The 24,044-nt window shown below is 41.2% G+C and overlaps 1 protein-coding gene across 1 annotated transcript in view; it reads left to right on the plus strand.

Moving 5' to 3' along the window:
• The window catches only part of TBX15 (T-box 15), a 124,699-nt gene that overhangs the window by 38,077 nt on the left and 62,578 nt on the right, over window positions 1-24,044 (plus strand). The window contains exon 2 of the mRNA XM_003793815.1: window positions 20,197-20,410. Coding sequence (XP_003793863.2) covers window positions 20,197-20,410 — 214 coding nt within the window. The remainder of the gene's footprint in view (window positions 1-20,196; window positions 20,411-24,044) is intronic.

Genomic DNA, 24,044 nt, shown 5'->3' on the forward strand with positions numbered 1-24,044 from the left:
ACTTCTCTGAAGAAGACAGACACATGGCCTATAGATATATGAAAAAATGCTCACCATCCTTAATCATCAGAGAAATGCAAATCAAAACCACTCTGAGATATCATCTAACACCAGTTAGATTAGCCTGTATCACAAAATCCCAAAATCACAGATGCTGGTGGGGATGTGGAGAAAAGGGACATGTTTAGTTTTAAGCACAGAAAATCTTTTTCTTTTTTCCAGAAAGTTGCACTCCTATAGTATACATTTGACCCTGGAACGATATGAAGTTTAGGGGTGCCGGCCTCCTGAGCAGTCAAAAATCTGTGTGTATAACTTGAGTCCCCTAAACTTAACTACTAATAGCTTACAGTTGACTGGAAGCCTAACAATGACATAAACAGTTGATTATTATATATTTTGTATGTTATAGGTATTATATACCATGTTCTTACAATAAAGTAAGCTAGAGAAAGGAAAATGTTATTAAAAAATTGTAAGAAGAGAAAATATATTTTTGGCTCATTAAGTAGAAGTGGATTATCACAGAGGTTGTTATCCTCACTATCTTAGAGCTGAAGAGGCTGAAGAGGAGGAAGGGGGGGCTGGTCTGACCATTTCAGGGGTGGCAGAGGTGAAGGAAATCTGTGTGTAAGTGGACCTGGACAGGTCAAACCCATGTTGTTGAAGGGTCAAGTGTATGTATATCATCTTCCACCATAGCCCTACCATCCTGCAAGCTGAAGGCACTGGTAGGGATTCATATTCAGATTTCTAACCCTGTGGGGAGAGGGTCTTTTATACTTGCAGTAGAGATTGCACAGGGAAGAGACATAATCTTGTTGGGGCTGTAGGTGTGGAGAAGCAGTAAGACCTGGACTAGGGGAACTGACACCAAGTTGGTGACCTTTGAAGTGTATGGTGCAAATTGGCAGGGATGGGAGTAAGAAGCAATTTTGGCTCTGATTAATGGTGACCTTTAGGTTTTGTTACCTGGAATCAGGAACAATGGAGTGTTGCAACCAAGGCTATGAGGCAAAGCAGAAAATGGCACTTGTGTTTATAGCAGGTGAATGTTAATGACTGCCAAGGACAGCTCAAGAACTATTTGGAGACCCTGCCAGCAGAGGGGAGTACCAGGGCCTGGGATTCCACAGATCTCCTGGCCCAGGCTCAGAGCCAATGACGGTATTGTTGTTACTCAAAACCCCTCCAGCAGCCCTTCTCCAGCTGGGAGAAGTCTGGCGGCCGAAGTTATTCCTTGTCCGTAGAAGGGAGATGTCCCTGCTGCTTATTCTGGGGAACTGCATATACGTAGGCTGCTCCCTGTGTGTAGAGCCCCATAAAACTGAATGTAGGACAGTCCGGGAATTTAGAATATCCAGCCAATGGAGGGAGGAGTCTGCCACACTGGTAGATAAACTCCTTCCCCATTATTTTGTTGTCCTTAAGACAGTTGGAGTTTGGACATTTCTAGGTCTCTGGGTAAGAAATCTTTTCTTTCCTGTCAAAGCAGGTGTCTTATGACATTAAAGGCATAGTCAGAGTGTGCAGTTTCTAGTAATTTGTTTTCTGGAGTGTTCTTTTCTTACTGTTCTAAATGGCTTCTGAATTGTGTAATGATTCTAGCTGTCCTTAAATGTTTTCATTTGTGCAGTATGAAAATGGCTCATATTCATTGAGCTTATTGCTTTCTCGGGGAAGAGGGGCAAAGATGTCAGCTCAGAATGTCACAGTGACATGTGGCACTTTTTTTTTTTTTACCTTTATTGCCTCATTTAGCAAGAAACTAAGATCACCTGCTGATGTTTAGACTGATCCACCTGCTCCTCCAATGAGAAATATGAAGCATATTGTGCTTTTATAGCAGCAAGCTTTGAGAAACTGAAGCTGTTCTTTTCTTTTTCTTTTTTGGTGATGGTCTTTGATCTCTAGCTGGCATTCTGGGCAAAGCTTTCCTGTTGGGAATAGTACAAAGAGGCCCATACTTAGCAAGGTATGAATACCAGATATTCATTTACAAAACAAAACAGTAATAACAAAACCTCGTCAGAGGTCATACAACTTAGGCTGTTGCCAACTTTTAAACAGGCTTCTCTGGGAAGGCCTGGCCTTGCATTCAGAGTTTGCTCTGAGGGAAGGTGCTTCTATATTTTCTTCTACTGCTAGTGGCTGATACTTTAATGCTCTAACATGGCTCTTGTCCTCATTTAAACTATGTTTAAGGCCAAAAATGGGACCACATCATGTGTGCTTTTGCCAGAAGGATGCATGAAGAAAGAGATCCTCTTTGTGTCTTGGGTCCTCCGTTCTCAGTCCTTCCTTTGTCCCCTCCTAGTGGAGAACAAGTCAGAGGTGGGCCTACGTTAGTGAAGCCACAGATCTCAAATCAGCAGAGAAACATCTCCTTCATAAGCCATATATGCCTAGACCCCGAGGTTGGGTGACTATTACCAAGTAGCAGTACTTTGCCCATGAAGAGCAGTCCTTTGAAAGCTGTGTTGAAGTTGTGACTCTTCTTCCTTCACCCTCCCTGTTCATGCCTCTGAGTTGTGCAGGGGAGCCAGAATTTTATCAAGCAAAAAGTGAAGTATTTATTATGTACTCATACTAGGGGTTGATTTTTCAAGCCAGTTGTTAGGAGATTATATTATTTTAAGTGGAAGTGTGTCTTGAGGACCACAGAATAGAAATCAGTAATGTCTTGGAGAACCTGGGTTGGATAATTGCTGCAACTGTGGGTCATATAAAAGAAGTTAAGGACCTGGGTTTTTCTTCAGACTTTGTAAAATTCATTGAGCGATCTGGTTACAACCTGAACTGTGGATCACAAGTTCAAAAGATCTATGTTTTCCTCCTGTCTGCTCTCAGTTCTCAGGGTCCTGGCAATCTGGACCATCTCGAGCCACTGAACCAGTGCTAACAGAGAGGCAGAAAAATAGCAGCTGCTTCTGAATCCTTAGACTTGAGGGCCTCAGCTCAGAGACCTCATGGCCAGGTCCCTGCCAAGGCCTCTGGCTTTCTTGAATGCCTTGATCGCATACTGGTGTTTCAAGGCTGGGTGCTCCCCAGCTGGAGCCCTGAAAATGCTCGCCTGGCATCCCTGGAGAAGGAAACGGACTTGAAAGAAGCTCCCACAAAGTAAATCACCAAGACCAGATGGTTTTCATCCAAGAGTTGGGGAGGAAATGAAGTGTGAAATAGCACAGATACTGATGAAGACATTAGTTCTCCATTAAAACCACAACTGTGTCAGAGCAGAGGAAGTTTGCTAACACAATGACCTTAATGCTAGAGGAGAGAGATGAGTGGCCTCTCTGATGCCTCTGGAAAACCTGGACTACTGGGAAAGAATAACATAAAGTATGAACAAAGACACAATAGCCTCTACTCCCTGAAAGCAGGTAAGATGGATACTGTGACAGTTGATTCATGGCAGCCTTCAGGTAGAAACCTTAGACAGACTGTAGTGGGGAATTTAACACACATGTTGCTACTCTCTGCCGGTGACCATGGCAGACATCACTACTCCATCTGGTACCCTTCCCTCTACGCTTGGATTGGGTCTTATGCTTCTCAACTTCACACTCTCACCTGCCACCATCAAATGGCCAGAGTTGACATACATGTTGAAACTCACTTGCCTTCCAGGCTTAAGAGGATATACTTTATCACAGACCACATCAGCTCAGCGTGAAATTGTAAATAATGACACGAAGGAAGCTTTCATGGGTAGTTTAGAAGTACAACAAGAAACATGTTACCTTCTTTCTTCCAAGGACTGAATTAGCTTTTGTCTTGAGGGATACACAGTTTTGTGGAAGCTGAATTCAGATGTGTAATCACAACTCAAACCATATTAGGATCTTTGTGGAGGAGGGAAGGTCACTACCTCTGAGGCGACAAGCAGCTTGTTTCAGAAGGTCATTTGGAGGAATGGGAATTGACAGCAGCATCTTTCATTAGGCATTTCCTTGTGGAGTTGACAAAAAGTTTCAAATATCCAGGCTTGCCACAACAGTGACTCTGGAGGGCAAAGGAGAAGTGAGGTATGCTTTGAGCAGAGACCTGTACTGTGGCCCGGAGGACAAAAGAGAGAGGAATGTTGGCTCAGAGAGAAGCCTAGCCACTTGGGGCAAAACCTGGGGGTTCCCTGGTCTAGCTTTCCTTTCACTCGAGGGGAGCTGAAGGCCAACCCTGTGGGTCTGGGGACCCCACGGGGCTCCAGGAAACATGTTGTCATTGGAGCAAGCAAAGTCTCCTGTTGCTGATGATAATTCAAACCATTTGACTCTAATAATGATCCTGCAGCCTAGTGACCTTATCTAGAGTATGTAGGAGAGGCAGTCTCCTGAAGTGGGCTGCAGTCTGACCATTTAAACGTGGTGTCCGACCTGGCATGGTGGCTCACACCTGTCATCCTAGCATTCTGGGAGGCCGAGGCAGGTGAATTGCTTGAGCTCAGGAATTTGAGACCAGCCTGAGCAGAGTGAGACTTCATCTCTAAAAATAATCAAGGGTTGTGACGGGTGCCTGTAGTCCCAGCTACATGGGAGGCTGAGGCAGGAGGATCACTTGAACCCAAGAGTTTGAGGTTGCTGTGATCTATAAGGCCATGGCACTCAACTGAGAGCAAAGAAAGTGAGATTCTGTCTTATAACAAAACAAAACAACAAAAAATAAAGGTGGTATCTGCCTGCCCCCATTAGGGCTATTTTGTTTGATCAGTGAAATGTTGCTACACGTGTTAATTAATAATCAAAATATAGTGAAACACACTTAGCACAGTAAAAACTCTCATTATACTGCGATTCTTTACTGAGCCACCACTAAGGAAGGGGGAAGATGCTGTGGTTCAGAGACCCAAGGAATAAATGGGGTCCAGCAAACCTGGCTGCTGGTCCCCACATCACATCTTGCTCACATCTCGCAGAACCGTAGGCCATGGATGGAGATGCAGGGGAGGTCATGTTTTCTAGACCTTTGCCTCAGAGGAGCAGGTGATTCTCATTTCCTTTTTACAGACAAGTTGCTCAGGAAGAGTAAATGAAACAGTCAAACGGGAGGCAGCGAGGATGAGCGAGACGAGTGAATCCAGCTCCTCCTGCAGCGGCCTTGCTTCTGGGCGTCTCTGTTTCCTGTCTCTGGGCGCAGCATGGGTTTGCTAAGCACCAACTGAGGACAGTGTTTAGACACGCTGAGAAGCGCAGTGCTGAGAACTCCCATTTCCAGGGCACTCCACAGTTCTCAGGGCTTTCGTCTGCATCCTTTTACTCAGCTGGTGACTCCGTGAGTTGGGTAAGCAGGGAGATTCTTTATCCACCTTTCACAGGTGGGTTAATGGCTTCTCAAGGTCATGTCTCTAGGAAAAATCAGAACCAAGACTCACCCTCCTGCCCTCTAAGACAAATAACACGGAGTTGATTCTGTGTGTTATTCACTTTAATGACAGCAGAGAGTTGTCAGTGTCACAGTGTGGTAAAAATAGACATTTAGCTATGAGGGCAGGGAAGTTCTTGGTAGCAAACAAACTGAGCTCACCAAAATGTTCTTCTTGCGGGCAGGCTTGGTGGCCATGGCCTTTAGGGAAGCCTTGGCAGGCCTCACTGATACCATGTCCGGCTTTCCCTGGGGAGCTGCCTCTTAGTTCCAGTGCCAGATGCAGGCACTGCCTTAGAGAACGTGAGTTACAGAGATTTCTCCTGAGGTGTGGGGACCACCATCCAGGAGCACAGACATCTGGTGAGGGGCCAGACCGTGTGCCCCACAATAGCAAACTTGCTATGACTTGGGCACCCAAGGAGTGAGAGTTTGGCAAGTCCAGGGCTCCTGTGACACTGACTGCTCTTCTGAGAGATAAGGGAAGGAGACAGCGAGAGAGGAGAAAAGGGTAAAAGTAGCAAAGCCAAAAGGAAAGCTCCATTTTCATTGGTTTCAAAATAATGTATAATCCACCTACTGCCCCAGCAGTTTGGTATGGATTGTAATTTCCCCCAGGTACATACACACGTATGTGTGGTTAGAACAAAGATGAATGGGAAATAAGGGAACCTGCAGAGAAAGTGAGGTGGGCTCACTCAGCCGTTTGATATTCACTACTATGCATAGAAACACAGCCCCTTCTTCTTTCTAAGGGACACGAATATATTTTTATTCAGATGCATTACTAGTAACCTGTGTTGTTTTGTTTTGAATATTTTTCCTGTTGTAAATATTTGGCTGAAGACAGCCTAGGAAGGTGGACATTTGTCCCACTTCAAATAAACCTGTCAAATCAGTGTAGTCCTTGGCTTTTCAAAGTCCTGTAGTCCTTAGAGAACCCCTTAAATCACATGCATCCTCTTCCCAGAAGAATACAAGATTTCATAAATTTAACTTAGAACTATAGGTGACTTATGAACCCCCAAAGCCTATCCTTTGACTTTAGAGTTAATAATTTCTTTATTAAAAAAATTGGGAACTAATATTTTATGGACTACATTTTTCTTTATAAATTCATTTGAAATGATTACAGTTAAAATGTAGGTGTATAGCTAGTGTCATAAAAAAGTCTGGTTTATATGCCATTTCCCAGCCTATAACATTTATATTTTAAATATATACTCATTGCATATTCACTTATAATTTTATAGTCTTTTTTTTAAGATGCTGTATAGTATACTCCAGTATAGTTTGCATCCAGTAACACTAGTATAATACTTGGTATAAGGAAGAAAATGTGCCTTCACTGTTAAATTAATTTTGATTACATGTAGACTATGGAATATAAAGTAATACTTTAATATATACAACAGCTCATATGCCATCAATAAGATCTCATCCTCCAGACTTGTGAATTCTTGGAAAAAATTACTTCCACATGTTCCCAAAACTACTTAAGATTTTTGACTGGTTGGTGGTCCATTGACTCTAAATATCTGACCTGTCAAATGCCATCTTTAAATTCCAGTGATGCATAGAAGCTTGGAATTAGCCAGGGTTGAATTTATTACAGAACAAAGAGAGGTGATGATTAACACACCCATGTAAGCAGTAGGGGGGAGAATAATCCTTGAATGGATTAGATGCCATGATCCTAAAAGCACATTCTCTGAGTGTTGGGTCCTTGCCCAGGAATGGGGAGAGGCCAAACATTGATGCCTTTTAAATGACAGGGTGTCTCCATGGGACTCTGGTCAGGGACACCAGGGCAGAGAGTTGGGATTCAGTTAGGAAAAAGCCTTTTTTTCCTCCTCTGATCTATCCTCCAAGGGACTAAGACCCACTCTGTGTGCAGGAACTCTCATGCCTCACAGCCCACCTGATTAGTGTTTGGGTGACTATCGGTCTGGCTGTCTAGGTAGACATTAACATTGACATGTAAATAAGTGGGACTTAAGTTTTTAACTACTGACCAGAATTAACTTATAATCTGGGGAGACTCTAATAGGCTAACATAGATAGATGCTTCCAAGAAGATGGAGAGAATTATTATACTCTGACCCACTAAACTATTAAACTGAGTCACAGACAGGTGTTCTCTGTTCACCCACAGTATCTGGTAGGTTCTGAGCACCAGATTGCTCAACTCATTTTGGGATTGATTTTCCCATTATTCTCTCTTTCTCCTGCCATGTATTAAAAGCGTTAGAAAAGTATGGATTTTGTTTTTGTTTTTTGCAGTTTTTGGCCAGGGTCAAGTTTGAACCCCACCTCTGGTATATGGGGTTAGTACCCTACTCCTTTGAGCCACAGGCGCCCCCTGAAAAGTATGGATTTTTAAACTAGTATTATGTAATAACAGTGGTGGAGAGCAACTCTCCGAGAAGAGAGGTCTGACAGAGGGCACCATCCCGAGAAGGAAACAGACCATCAGGGGAAAGTCATCTTGGCCCCCATTCCCAGAGAGGAGGAGTGCTTGAATCGCAAGCCCAGGTGCTCAGGAAATCTCCTGTCACTCCGAGATGGGCTGGAACATGGTGCCATGTTCAAAGCTTCTAAATACAGTTCAGGCTGGGTCATCATGACAGATGCTGTACTGGCACCACTACGGGAATTGAAGTGGGAACTCTGACAGTGCTTAAATGCCATGGCCCCAGGGCTCAAAGTCTTCCTATGCTGAGAGGGGAGAGACAGTGCAGCGTGTATGGGGAGGAGGGTAGAAGGAACTTTGGCAGGGAAATCCTGCTGTCTTGGTGACACTACGACTCCTTCAGAAGGCAGAGGACACCCAACAACACACCAGCTATATTTTAGAAGCTGTCAGTTTCTGAATTGCTGACACACTTGAAGGACACTGTCTCTTCAAGGGTCACTGTGACCCTTCAAGGTAGGTAGGCCTGGGGTAAAAACAGATACATGCTGATAGCCAGGGTGTTGGCTGGAGGGACCTGTGGAATCAAGTGCCCTGGTCAGGATGACTCAAGTATTCAAGAATGGAGTTGAGAATAACATGTTGACTTTGGGGTTCCCAAATTGGCCTTCATAGAAGGCAGTGTAAAGGCAATTCCTTACCCTATCCTCTTCCTGACCACTGCCAAAAATCCACCCTAGGGCTCATGTCCTTCGATGACTCATTCTCTTTTTGGAAAAGATTTGTAAGAAAAAAGAGAAAAAGACAACAGAGTCTTGGGAGATAGGCTTTTCCTGGAGTGTCTGGGACTTGGAATGTGAAGGTGGCATTCTGAATTTTGCAAGGATCCTAAACTGGGATCACTGGGTGAGTTGTGACTGTAAAGACAACTATTGATAGACTTACTCCAGTGTATTTCTTCCATTCTCAATGCTTGCCCTGTGCTCCCAAAGTGGACTCCTTTCAACCATCAAAACATTTGATTTTAGGGTTCCTAAAATTGGTATGGGATGGTGGATGAGTTCATGTTTTAAAGTAAGAGAGATCCAGATCCAATTCCTTCTCTCTAAGACCTCTGGGCAGGTGGTGCTGAGCACACTCCCTTGTCTAAGTCTCAGTGACGCACTTGTAAGATACGGTTAAGACGACCACCTGTCAGGTCTCCTGCTCTACTCCCTGGGAACTTCACTTTGGCATTAGACCTTTTCTGCCTTCCCTGTGTATTTTCCTTACCTTGGTCCTTACAGAGACTGAGTGTTCTTGACCAGGCTGTCCACCTGGAGTCAGGGTACCCTGCAGCTTCCCCCCTCTGTCCTGTCCGTCCCACCTCCCTCCTGTGGAGCAGTGCTGCTGTGCTGCGTCTTCAGCCTTAGCTGCTCTCTCTGCTTCTTCATGAGCTCAAGGCTCATGTTTGCTCCCTGGACCCCTTCCCTTCCTGCAGGCCCAGCACATCTCTTTTCTTGGGATTCTGCCTTTGTCTCTCTTCTTCCAGACTTGGTCACTTTCCTTGTCAGTGTGCTGGGCCTTGCTGACTGGGAGAGCATCTCTTCAGTAGACCCGTGTGAGAACGGTCTTTCTTATTTGGCATTTTGATCATCTGTTTGCTCTCTTTCCCTTTGCCTTTTAGCCATTTCTCCTAACACCATTCAGTTTTGATAGTTTTTCTCCTAGAACCTAAAGTGTTTTCTTTCCCATGTGATCTTTTCCCACTGTACATTTACATTTTCTTCATTGAGATTTGCATTTCTCTATTTGAAAGGACACAAAACCTTTCTTTCTCTCAGATATAGACAGGGAAGTGATTGGGGAAAAACCCAACTCTATGGCCACCCTCTTTCCAAATGATCAAAGGAATTTATTTTTTAAGAGATAGAGTTTCACTTTGTCACCCTCGGTAGAGTGCCATGGTGTCACAGCTCACAGCAACCTCCAACTCTTGGACTTAAGCGATTCTCTTGTTCAGCCTCCCAAGTAGCTGGGACTATAGGCACCTGCCACAATACCCAAATATTTTTTTGTTACAGTTGTCATTGTTTAGCTGGCTCGGGCCCAGTTTGAACCTACCAGCCTTGGTGCGAGTGGTGGCCACTCTAGCCACTGAGCTACAGGTGCCAAATCCAAATAATAGGGAGGATTTAACATTAAATATGCTCTTGCTGTATGTCAGGGCTTTGTGGAGAGCCAAAGGTCTCTCTATTATCCCCACTTTTAGATGAGCAAATTAGCTCAGATGGGTTAAGTCACGTGCCCAGTCAAACATCTGTACCTGTGTGATTCTAAGGAAGGCCTGTGATCTTCCCTTTGCCTCACAGTGTCACTGGAAACCCCACTTCACTGTAGACAATAGGTCACTGGGTATGTGGGGGAGCTGGTGAGCACAGCACCTGTCTGTGCAGGCATCAGTCTGGTCCCTAAGGAAGGTTTCTCTGCCTCTCTGAGCATCATGAGCTTGAGCATCTGTGGAAGGGCTTGATCCTTTCCCCGTTTTGTCTTCCTGACCCAAAGCACATTCTCTTTTTAGGTTCATGTGGAGAAGAGTTAGTACTGGAATATTTTTTAGGTGCCTGGCTATGACGGATACTCACAAAAGTGAGTGAACTTGCCGAGCTCATCTGAAGCCCCTGAAAGATTTCAGGTTAGACCTTGCCAATCGGTTCAACATAGCTCATGGTCATGGAAGGAAGACTGGTAGGATTCCAATAGTTCAGGTTAAGATGTCAGGACATGACCTGGGATTTAATAGAGATTTTATTGGGAACATGGCATGCAATTAAGATACCTCATTACTAGAGATATATTTGTTTCCTGGAAGAAGATCAGAAGAATAGCATTCATGGTTCTTCCATTTCCAGCCTGCCTCCCAGCTCTCCTTCAGCAATGTCTTCTCTCTTGCTTTGCGAAGCATACAGCATTTCATTCATTCATTTATTCATTCAATGAAGGTAATATTTTATTAAGTACATAATAGGTGTCAGCTACTTCCAGCTGCTGAAAATATGAGATCTGACGATTAAGGTTATGAACTCACCCTAGAGAAAGTGCTACATACCTCACTGCTGAATATCACTACAGTCACCTTAGAAGAATTCCTCTTGGGAAGCTACGCACAGATGCCAGCACTTATTCCACCCTTCTAAGCACTTTTGGGACTCTTTCTGTAAAGAGCTGTCATCATATTACCCTTCATGTCTTGCATGTCATCAAAATGTCTTTCTCTCAATATTTCCTTTATCTTGGGTAAAGAAAAAGTCATTGGTGGCAAGATCAGGTGAGTAGAGAGGATGTTTCAGTACAATTATTTACTTACTGGCTAAAAATTCCCTCATAGACAGTGCTGTGTGAGTTGGTGCATTGTCCTGATTCAAGAGCCATGAGTTGTTGACCAAGATTTTCAGTTAGTATTTTCCTGTTTCACTATCAATGTTTACTTGGTCTGCTATGCTTCTCATAGACAACCAATGGTTGTGATACATACTTTGATGAATTTTTGCAATGTTTTCATCAGTTCTGCTCATTATTTGCCACCCTGACCTCTCTTCATCAGTGGTGCCTTCTTTCCCCTCAGAAAAACATTTAATTCATTTGTACACTGCTGTTTTCTTCACAGGATTATCCCCATAAGCTTGGATTAACATGCCCCTGATTTCACTTCCACTCTAGCCAAATTTAAAAGAAATTTACAAATGTTTATTTGTTGCTCCAATTCAAGCTCCAGCATGCTTGTGACGGCACACAAAAACATGTGATGACAATAATGAACGCCACTCAGCAAGACACCACCACACATCAACACGAATACAACTGTTAGACACTGATATGCAAAGTTATAAAACCTTATCTAGTTGTTTGTATAGTGCTGCCAATGTAAGCACACAGTGGCAAATGCTCAGACTTTATTGTACAAGAGAAGTAACACAGATATGGTCTGGATTACACAGATTGCTGTTCTCTAAACATGTGTGGTTGATTTTACTATCATGCCTCTGTGACAAACTTCCCTTTTCCTGGAAGAGTCTTCTTCTTCTTCTTCTCCTTCCCCATCTCTGCCTTTGTATCTTGCAGACATCTCTTCACTAGGTCCAGAAAAGACTCCTGGACTGGATCAGTCTCGTCTGATCTTGAATTCCCATAGAATTTTGTTGCTATTTCTCTTAATAATAGTACATGAAAATTAGCATTTATATATTCAAATATTTTTCTAGTGATAAACTACTTATGTAAATACACATACATATACACCTTGTTAGTGGTCCGTAAAAGTTTTGCAAAGTAGGTACTAATCATCTTGGAAATGATACAACTACAGCTTCAAGAGGTTAAGAGACTTGCTCAAGGTTAGACAGAGAGAAAAAAGGTGAGCTCTAAAACTCAGTCTTTGTATACCAAGCTCCAGTGTTCTATGTGCCATCTCTGGTTTCAGCACACGCCTGTCATCCTTTTATTAGACATTTATGGAACTATCCTGTCTCCTTAAAGGATTTTGTAACTTCCTTATTCAATACTGTGCACCTTACAGCACCTAGTACATTACCAGGTCCTGACTAGAGTATTAATAATTATTTGCTGAACAAATAAGTGATCAGTTGAGTGGATGAATTCAGAAGATTATTAGAGAGGTTGTTACAGAGTTATCAGTCATGTACCTCTAGTATTCACTAAACAGGATGAATCTTTATGTTTGCACAGTAGGTTAGGTAGATTTTAAAGTTGTTGTAGCTGGTGGTCTCTTGGTATCATTTGAAGGAAATTATATGTTTCTGGCTCTGCTGAAATGTCTATTCTACTTACATGTTTGAAATTTCCACCTCTAGGGTCCCTGTCTCCAGAATTCATAGTTAAATTACAACTATTGCTTAGAAATTGGCTGTCTAGTTCTTCCCTGTTAGTACATCAATGTGAATTTGTTTATTTATTGGTGTTCAGTGGGAATGTTCTAGCAAGGTATAAGGAAAATGCTTTCAGGACCTTTGGAGGAAGGCCCACTTTTCATTTCATGAAAATTAAAAGACCAGGATGGCAAATGTGCAATGGTGCTCTGACATTGGTGTGTTTTGGGGCCAGGGGGTTGGGAGGTTGGAAGTAGTGGGCTCAAGTGATTCTCCTGCTTCATTCTCCTGAGGAATAGCTGGGACTACAGGTGTGTGCCACCATATCTAACTAATTTTAAATTTCTTTTAGAGTTGGGGTCTTGCTATGTTTCTCAGGCTGGTCTTAAATTCCTGGGCAGTGCAATCCCCCTGCCTCAGCTTTCCAAAGTGCTGGGATTACAGATGTGAGCCACCATATCCTGCCTGCTTTCACTTTCAAAGCATGCAGGAACATTAGAGATTGACCCTTCAATGACATGGAGCTTTTGTCTGATCAGCAAGAAACAGATATAAAAAATTGCTTCCACCACTTTTTTGCAGACTCTTAAAAAGGCTTAGATCTCAGGGATGATTTCAGGTCCTTGCCATGGTTCTGTGTATCACTGAGAGAGGTACATGTTGTTAGGTAGAGAGTGCTTTAGGCAGCTGGTGACATGTGTGCTCTTAGTCTCCTTAATTGGCTTATTGGCATGGGAGTAGCAGGCTTCAGGTTACCTCCCCCTCCTCTTTCCAAATAGAACTTGGAGGGCATGGGGAGCTCAGGGACTCCATTCCATTACTAAAGCCATCTAACAGGCTCATTTGAGTGTTCACTATCATTATAATTTTAGTTTAATCCAACCTGGGTTATGCTTTATTCCCTTGAAGCTCTAGGCTGAGTATCAAATTTGGGCTCAGTCCGTACTCAGGTCAATGCCAAGTGCTCTTATTCTGCCGTATTTAGAATTACTCCATGAAGAGTTTCATCACCAGCTCTCTCTTAGCTACCTGATAAAATGTGACAGCCCAGAACCACTCTCAGCTGCAGGGTCCTGACCCAAGTTTATTTGTGCCTGGTACAGAGAGTGCTGCCTGGGTTCTAATATTCTGATATCTCCCTGCTGGAAACAGGAGTCCAAGATGGCCACAGAGTCTTTATTTTAGACACTTTGAGTCTTACAAACTAGACCAAGGAGAGGCCATTCAATATGATCATGTGTCAGTGTTTGGCAGAAAAAAAAAAGAATCAGATGAAGTGTTTGAAATCATCTGGATGTTTTAAGCTATTTGCTTCTTTGGAGAAAATATGAGAGCTGAGGTCCAGTCTTACGGGAATGCTACTATGCGTCTAATCTTAGAAAGTTCTGCATCTTTTATCTGAACTTACAACCATCTTCGAACTCCCATCTTCCACTCAAGAAGCAGGCTATATATATTGCTCATACAGGAGACTTGGCAAAGCATTAAACTGACCTCGTGGAATTCATGATCTGGAGGGAAGACAGAACTGCCATCACCACATGTAGAAGAAAACTAGTATGTAGAGAATAAAGTCAAAATTCCATTTTCTGACACTGAGATCCTCTTAGAAAGAAAACTTTATGTGGTCAGAATTTTATTTTATTAAATTTCCTAATATCCAAAGAGTCTAGAAGAGTGACAAGCACATAGTAAATGTTTGACATATAGTCATTTGGTCAAGTTGAACCTGCATTTCCATCTTTATTCTCCTTTCCCCTTCCATACTCTAAACTCTGACAATACCAGTTTGCTTATAATTCTCTAAAAATACCAAATCCTTACTCATGCTATTCTCAGTATCTGAAATTCTCCATCATTTCGTTGTTTGTTGCTATTGAAGTTACATTTCACATCTGTACCCAAATGTCTCTCTGAAGTCTTCTCCATCCTCTTCTCATTGACTTGCTTTCTTTTTAAAGCTCCTTAACGCTTTGCTCCTGACTTGCCTCCTTTTCAAAGCTCTTTACCACTTTGCTCCTACCTTTGCTGGAGTACCTATCCCAGCCAGCTTTCTTTGACAGTTTCTGTACCCTTTCTACCAGCGTGTGAACTCCTTCAGAGCAGGAACTGGTTTTATCCGTCTTGGTCCATTAACATATAACCTGGCCAATTCAAAGAAGAAGTGTTTGGTGAAATAAAATGTAGTCTCAGTGTACCTATAATCCTTAGGACACATGCAAACTGGACTTTGGCATGAATGATATCTAAGATAGAGACAACGGTAATAACTCTTAGGGTTTTTGTACTAAGTGTTGTTATGTGTGTGAGGTCTTAGCAGAGTGCCTGACAAATTGTGAGAGCTCAGTTGATGTTGACCATAACTCTTTGGGATAGTTCTAGTGAGCTCATATTCATCTCACTGTCAACAGCCAATAATATTGTTAGCAACAGAATCAGTAGATTAGGTTTTACCATAAAGACATAAATATAGGCTCGGCGCCTGTGGCTCAAGTGGCTAAGGTGACAGCCACATACACCTAAGGTGGCAGGTTCGAATCCAGCCCAGGCCCGCCAAACAACAATGATGGCTGCAACCAAAAAAAATAGCCAGGCACTGTGGTGGGCGCTTGTGGTCCCAGCTACTTGGGAGGTGGAGGCAGAAGACTTGTTTGAGCCCAGGAGTTGGAGGTTGCTGTGAGCTGTGATGCCATGGCACTCTACCCAGGGGGACAGCTTGAGGCTCTGTCTCAAAAAAAATAAAAGACATAAATATAATTTTATGAGCAGGAAGCATACCTTAGGCTCCTATCCCCTAATAGCAAAGATGAGGAAATCTCATCTTTGAGATCTTTGAGGCCCAGTGAACCAAAGAGACTTTTAAAGGTCCCACTGCTGGTGAGTAGCAGAGCCATGAGAGTGAATATGCTTTGTTCCCTGTAGTAATGGATGATTCTTCAAAATTACCCATGAAGTGGAGATGCACATCACCTGGTAGACTGTAAAATATGTCTAATTTTAATATTGTGTTGATTCAAATAAAAACATATGCGATTTGTGCATTTTCCATGTATGGTAACCAAATAAACTTATTGTGGTTGGTTTGCTGTTGTTAGAGTTGGTGGTCTCTGAGCTGCACTGCTAATCCATCCATTAAACATTAAAGTTAAAAGGGACTTTTATAGCATGTCTAATTAAATGTGCATGTGCTGTGCTATAAAGATTAAGGAAATTGTGGACCAGAATAGTCATGTGACTTGGCAAAGATTAAACATGTTTTAAGCCATTTTAGTTGTGAGGATGGTTAAAATAGTTGAGGGCTGTTACAAGAATTGCCAGTTGTTTTGGCCAGGGCTGAACCTAGGGTGATCTTGGGGAGGTCTGATCCCTGGATCAGGAAGCAGAAGACCTGTTAGTTTAGTTCATGTTGGTTTTTGATTTCTAATCCACAAAATAGATATAAAAGTATAGGCTATAGCTATCTTATCAACAAGAAGCCTATATTAGATAATGTATAAAGTAAAAATTAAGGAACTATTTTATTTTTATTACTAGAGTGAGAATTGAATTTACTTGCAGCTGAACCCAACTTTCTGTGGGTATTTAGTGTTATGGGATTCATTTTATGGAAATAAAACAGGTCAGTGCTAGAAAGGGAGTGATGCTATGAACTGATGGTTAAAATATCTTTTTTAAGGATTTTTTTTGTGATGAGAATACCTCTGTTGGTTTTACCCTATGAATCCCGTGATGTTCTTCAGTGACTTGTAACTGTCACTAGTGTAGGTTCTCTAATTTTTCTCCTTTAACAGCCTTGGTAATGTTTAATGTTTTGTGTTTCTGATTTATTAAAAATTCTCTTGTCGAAATGCAATTCATAAGAGGACTCTGATAGTCAAAAAATGGATCTGGGTCATTAAAATGAGTTTCTACTGGATAGTTTTTGAAGACAGGAAGTTATAAATTGCCCAGAATAAACATATTTGAAAACATAGAGGTGTGCCATCATCAAAGGGACTGATTATATTTTTGAATGGATGATCTAATTTGGTTAAAATAACTATGTGTTTTTATAAAAACAGCACACTTTACCCCATGACAGTATTAATGTACACAGCTATGATTTAACAATAAAATAAAATAACTATGTGTTTCTTATACTTAAAGAATTTGATTAGATGTTCTAATTAATAGCTAAACTTTTTTATCTGGATAGCCTACATGTTTTATACAACTATAATTTAGAAATGTGTTTTATATAGGATTAAATTTTCTTTATACCTAGGCTGTTGATCTTGACTCTGAGATTACTATTTTAAGGGTATCATAGGGTACTGTACCTCACAGGTGACCCTAACTCTCCAGAAGTTTTTAAACATAAAAAACATAACTTTAATTTTATTTCCAAATTCTTATATCTCTATTAAACAATTGAGAATGGAAAATTAAAATGTTGCTTTCATGTCATTGTAAATGTAGGCAGATGCCTCCATTTTGTGTGTAAAAGTCACTGGGCTCTATTTTGTGAAAGGAGGAAACAGCTAGAAGTTTAGAATGTGTCCAGGAAAATAAGTGTTGTAACTGTTCCCGAAAATCCTCTTCACAGGCAAGTACAGCCTATTCCTTGGCAGGCCGGCCCATTTCCTTCTAGTGGTGATGTGTTCCCCAGAACTGTCCCAGCCCTTTGAGATCCCTCTTTTTGGGGATCGTGTGAGACATCTGAGACAATGTGTGAGGTGTGGAAAACTGTGGTAGTGATTTGTGTTGGTTTCTGACTATCTGTGAATGCCCGCAGTCCCCACTGCTCTGGAGAGGCTTTAAGGAGGGGTCTTGTTGTGTGCTTTGGTATTTCCCAGAATCCAGCACAGTGCTGGGCACACAGTAAGCATGCAATAAACACATAATTAATCAACACTAGCTGGGAAACTTCTTAGAGTTTGGGATTCTGTTTCTAATTATCTACATGGTACCTCATCTGGGGCCATATGCTGATAGGTGCTCATTGATTGATTTGATTGGAACTATAAACCCTTAGAGAATACCCACTTAATTCTTCAATTCCTATGGTAATGTGAATCCCCACTCTTTCTTCCTTATTTACTTTGTCTCACTCAAACAGTTTTAAATTTGATTTCTCTAATTGAGGTTACCTGGGTTATCATTTGTATTAGAGAGGATTCATACATTCTTCATGTCAGAGAAGTAGCAGAGATTCTAAAATGTTTTAGTTCAATCCTTCTAATTGTATGGGGGGATATAGGCCCCTGGCCATTAAATTACTCATCTCAGGTTATTTGTTAATCCATTTGGTATTACGTTTTGAGTCCCGATTCAATTCCAGATGGCATAGTGAATTAAGAGTCTCTTATTGCCAAATTCTCCAGGCATAGTCCCCATTTGAGCCCCAACCTCAACTCAGCTTTCTTTAAGTATTTATTGCTTAGAACAGTAATACCTTTCTCTACCCTCCCCTTTCCTAAACATACACTGGGGAAATCATATGTCAAAAACTTCTGCTTGGCCCTACTAAGGGTGTACGTTTTCAGCTGTTTCCGTATTTGTGGCACTCTGTGGTGAGGAGTTCACAGCATTTTACTCCCAAAGGTAGGACATAGCTATTACTTTTAAAACAATTATGAGAAGTTTTGAAAAATTCATAATATTCATGGTAAGCAAGGAACCCTGAGGACAACACAGAAACAAAATAAGATTCAGGAATCCATGTCTCAGGTTATTTGAGTTACTGTTTTGGCTCAGTGTGTGATGATACCTCTGCTGCTGCGTGCAGTGTGGAGTCAGCCCAGGGTGGCAATCTGTCACTCAGCAGCCGCGCTCATCTTAGATAAGTAGTTCTACTTTTCTGTACTTGAAGGAGACCAAAAATAGCTGCTGCTTAGTCCAAGGTATAAAATTTTGTGCTTAGACATGTAAAACCTAGTTATAAAATGTTACAGTATTTTTTTTTTTTTTTTGGGTGAAGGTAGGGACTGGACTATTAATTGTGGGTAAACTGAAGTTTTTGATCAGAAACATCTCTTATTTAGGAGCTGGTTCAGTTCTCTAGGAAATGGACTCCATTCAGAAATGATAGGTGAGGAATTGAGGAGGATGGAGAGAAATGACACTTTTCTCTCTGTGCACTTTATTTCTTGTGGGCTTTGACAAAGCTGTGGGTTATTCTTGCCAGAGATGCTGCCTGGGTTTGAGAGAGGAAAAAAGTCGTAGGTAAAAAGAAAGAAAAATAAAAAACCACAGTCTGTGTTGATCACAGGTGTATGAACTCACTCCAGGTAAGTGACCATGGCAGCAAAGTGGTGTGGTGTTCTTTCTCCTTCTTATTCCATCTTAGTGGTGTCAGGGTCTGATGCCTCAGAAGCTCTGATCCTTGACAGCATTGAAAAGTCATTTGTCAGAGTAGGACACTGGTGTGCCAGCCTTTACTCACGTTTATATTTATTGACAGGGAAGGCAGTCAGAATCCTAGACATTAAGCATGAGTTAGAGAAATTGGTTCTTAGGCTTGGCTTGCGGTATCTTTTGACATGAGGAAATTACACTAGCCAATCTTAATTAGGAAAATCTTTGGCTGAATAATTCTTGGGATTAGGGTCCTAAAGGTGAATTCTTTTTAGTCTTTCTGGGTAAATTTGATTCCAACTTTCTTCTTCAGTCCACTTTCCCATCTGCCCACCCCGCCCGCCACCTGTCTTCTCCAGTATAGAGGACGCAGGAAGGGCCCATCTGGCCCAGCACCCCAACTTTTTATTTGGTTGCTCTCAATCCCGCCTTCCTGTTTGGATCCCCCCCGACCCCCGCCTGTACTTCAGAAACCAATCAAGGTGTCTCCTGAACTCATTTATTCCCTTTGTTTCACCCGCCTTCTTGGGTAACTTTTTCCATATGCTTTATATCCTTGCCTCACGACAGAGACTTTTTTTTTTCTTTCCCATTCAAAAATGGCCCGACTGGATGTTTAGGAAAAACCATTTACTCCAATATATGACAAAGTGCTTCTAAATATCCCAAACAGATCTCCATCACTGTTGCTGCACATATAAGTGGAGGGAAAATCACTGTGTTTAAAATAACTGTCAATGGGCTGTGATGCTGAGGGGTAAGCAGCTGAATAGCACCGTGTTATTAGCATTGAATCCCAACTCCTCCAAATGAAGTTGTCTCATCTAGATTTGTTCCTAGTGTCTGTAATTATTAGTTTACTTTAATTTGGCATTTATTGTGTCACCCTAGTTTGGCTTCATTCCCTCCGACATGGGGACATTAGTACTTCGTGCCCTTTACATTGCTTGCTGTGGACCAGTTTTCTTCAGCTGTTGCTAAAACTTACTAAAATGCCAGATGTCATGTTGGAAACACAAAACCTGAAAGAAGGTCATAAATCACAAAAACAAACCATAAAAAAAATAATAAAATACCCCAAGTGCCATGCTCTGGAGCTTCCCAGTGTTAAGTCTCCTTTCGTTCACCCCCTCCCCACTTTACTGCATCCCGTCCTTTAGAGTTGGGGTGGGGAGAAACAAGCACAGCCCTTTCTCACCTGAGGCCTGATTGTCTGTGTTGCAGATTCCGAGCAGAGCACGGGTTCAGACTCCGAGGTGCTCACTGAGCGGACTTCCTGCTCCTTCACTGCTCACGCGGACCTGGCCTCTGGGGCTGCGGGCCCTGTGCCTGGTGCCATGTCGTCCATGGAGGACATTCAGGTGGAACTACAATGTGCTGACCTCTGGAAGAGGTTCCATGATATCGGAACCGAAATGATCATCACCAAAGCAGGCAGGTAAGGACCAATTCCATTGAGTGGCCAAACGAGTCAAAGAATCTACACAAGTAGGAGCCATTACATACCCTTCTTCCATTTATTTGTGGCAGCATCAGTTAAACCAAAGCAGCTCATACCAGCTTTTCTGCATCTGGACATCGTGGTAAAGTGGTCCTCTTATGTGTACTGTGTTTTTGCTGTTCTCTTCCAAGGGCCACCCAAATCGAAATGCCCTCTACCCTCATAAAGATTTTCTACCTATAGATGTATTTCAGCTGATACCAGAGGCTTATAGTATCTCAATAGTCAAAAGACAGATTTCCAAAGGATTTAATATTTTTGAGAAATTTGCTTTGCAAAACAACAGCTTGCATCTTCTAAGGCATGTAAAACAACCAGATGCTTTTGTAAGTTTTGGTGCCTTTTCTGAGTCCTGTTTTTTTATCGTTGACTTGAAATTATTACAAAACTTTAATAGCACTATGTGGGATCTCTTGCAAAACTATCTAGAATAACTACATTTTTAAAATGCAATTTCTCTTAAAATAGGCACTTTTAGTGAACATGCTTCTTCATTGGCATATTTCAATTTTTCATAGTTAGATACCTGTTCTGTGCTGGACACTCAATGTGTATTATGTCATTTAAGCTTCACAGAATTCTATGAGTAGGATATGCTCATCTTATTTGTGGGATAGGATGCAAAGGCAAGAGGAGGTTAATTACCTTAACTAAGGCACAAGGGTAGTAATGGGCAGTTCTTGAATTCCACATAAATCTATGTGGTTCTAAAATTATGGTCTCAACTATTTACAGCTGTACACTATTAAGAAATGATTATAGCTCTTGCCCCTTGGATTCCAAATGAAAATGATTTAGATAAAATTAAATTTGGACTAAGCTTTTCAGTATGTAGGAATACTTAATTGAAATTATGTAAAACAATAATGCTGGCTTTATATGTTCAAAGCCAATCTACATAGTTTCACATATCATGTGGACCAAAAGACCCATTTCACTGCTTCTAAGCTTTTTGTATGAATATGGCTGCATAAAGTAAAAGAATATTTTGACTGAGTCCAGTTAACCTGTATGCTGATAGAGAAACTTCCCACCATAATAAGACATTAATTACATAAACAAACAGGTCTGAATGAATCAGAAATCTTGTTGATTTTTGTTCTCTTCTGGAAGCCACTTTCCTCACTAAGTTTTAGTACTGGGTGTAACTATTGAAGGGATCCCCAGCTGGAGAAACATGGCAGGAGAATTCATTTCAATGCCATTTCTTTTTTTTGTTGCTTGGGTCTTAGTGTCATCCTGTTATAAATTTTGAGGTGTTAAACCTTGGAAGAAAACAAAGCAATTCAAGGGAAAACTTGTTTCCTTTCTCTTTTTAATTTTTGGTAGGGGAGAAATACTACAATTGTTCTTTCTCTGTAAGATACTGCAGATTTTATTTTGGAGGTCTTACCTCATTACTGCTGTGTCTGTGTATTCCAGTCACTCTTGTCTTTGGCATTTCTTCATTCCTGAACTTCAGTGAATTCAGCTCAGTGCTGCACCTTGACAACCCTCTGGTGACTCGTTTGGTAATTTCTTCTGCAGTATTTTCTTCTCCAAACCTCTGATTTCACAGATTCACCCTGATACCTGGATACATTCACACATACCCTAGCTCAGACACACAATTTTTCTTTAGTCATATTGAAGTCCTTTGTTGAGGTTTAGAAACTACATTCATTCCTTCTGTATTTGATTGCCTAGGTTGTAATTCTGCTCCAATAATTCTGAAATAGTTCAGAAGTATACAAAGAAGGCTTGTTCTCTACTGTGAATTTTCTTCATTCCTCATTATTCCTTTGGTCAGTTTTTTCCTTTTTGCTTCATTTTCCTTCCGATGGAATATTATTTTCCATTTTTTAACTCAATTTTACTTTGTTACTTATGCATGACTATCTGTCCTTTCTCAAACTCTAAAGATCTTAATCACTACCTACCTCTTCTCACACCCCAAACTGTAATCTTGTTGACTCAGTCTACAGAGCCCTTGATCTTGGAACTCACCAACACTATCTTACAATCAGCACCATGGACAGAGGGTTTTATAGGGATTAATGGGTTTCAAAGACAAAAGAACTTGCCTAAATTTAGCCATAAAATTACAACCAAACACATCTCATTTTGTGAAACATGAAAGATTACTTTTTCCCCAGAGTGTTATGACTTCACTTCATATTCTGTGCTAAAATATTGACAAAAAGTTTTAAGGCAGGAGGGCACCTTAGAGATTATGTGGTCACTTCCCTTTTTTTATAAATGGTGAATTTAAATAACTTATCTAAATTCATACATTTTAGAACTTGGGTACTGGGAAGAAATAGGTAGTTTTTGTTACAACTCACGGTCATGTAACTGTTCTAAGGCAAAACAGATACTCAATTTAAAAACAGAGAACCCTTTGTAAGCTTTTTTTTTTTTTCAAAATATTATGGGGGTAAAAATGTTTCTGGTTACATGTATCAATTTTGTCATACTTGAGTCAAGGTTGTAAGTGTTCCCATCACCCAAATATGAAAAAATTCTTGTCACTAATCCTTTTCCTGGAAATCATCAAGAGAAGAAATCTGTCTCTTTCATGTAGCACAGCCTCTGTAGGTGGCTGAAGGGAGCATTTTGTTAACTTGAGTAGTAAATGGGAGGATTTTTGCCTCATCCTTGGCAAGATGCCCTTAAAACAGGGCAGTTGTAAATCTGTTATTAAGAAGGGAATTATTGATATGTCTTTAAATTTTTGGAAAGAATTAACGTGGATCAAAGTGCCTAACCTATAGTGATGATTGGATTTAATCATTGTGAGCAGCCCACCATCAAATTTCACTACTTTATCATAAGACTAAACTATAGAGACTTCTAATTAAACTTGAGAGAGTTTGGAGAGAAAATCTAAAATGGTGTACCAACAAAAGCTTTTGAGAAATGGCTATATATTATTCTTTGCATCTATTTATTGATTAGGCATCATCCCTATTAAAGTTCCTTTTATACCTTCCTTCAAATATCATTATCATGTCAACTGCCAGACAGTGGCTTTTGGGGTTGCTCTTTCTGGATGAGTAGTGAGTGTGTGACTAGCAGAGAGAGCCTCTCATGGAACCATCCAGTACACATTTGCAACATGGCTGTCTGAGGTCAGGGTATGGTCTGTGGCCGTGAAATGGAGCAAAGCCAATTAGGCCATATGTGGATCAAGCCTATGACCTTGACCTCATTAGCACTATGCTCTGCCCAGCTCGACTAACTAGCCCCAGATGGTTAAGCTTAATGCAGTGTTTTGTATACAAGTACCCTAGAGCACATCCAGGGCAACCCAAATTTTGAACTGAGAACTTTTTATGTCTGGCTTGATACAAAAAACTTGATGTTTTTCTTCTTTCATACATTAAAGAAGAATGGTAAACTTTATTCTTGACTTGTTGAAACCCAATACCTCTTTTGGGCTTGCTCCCTCTCCTTCTCTCTTCAATTATGAGAGAACTTGTAAAGTGCTATATCCTGACCTCACTTGCTTTGGCAAGTTTAACAAGCCATTGTGGTGGAAACAAGGTTTTGCCCAGAGGCCACCAGAATTCATTTAGTATTTGGTCTCTGT

This window comes from Otolemur garnettii, unplaced genomic scaffold, assembly GCF_000181295.1.
Source record: "Otolemur garnettii isolate 467f Iridium unplaced genomic scaffold, OtoGar3 scaffold00073, whole genome shotgun sequence".
Lineage (NCBI taxonomy): Eukaryota > Metazoa > Chordata > Mammalia > Primates > Galagidae > Otolemur > Otolemur garnettii.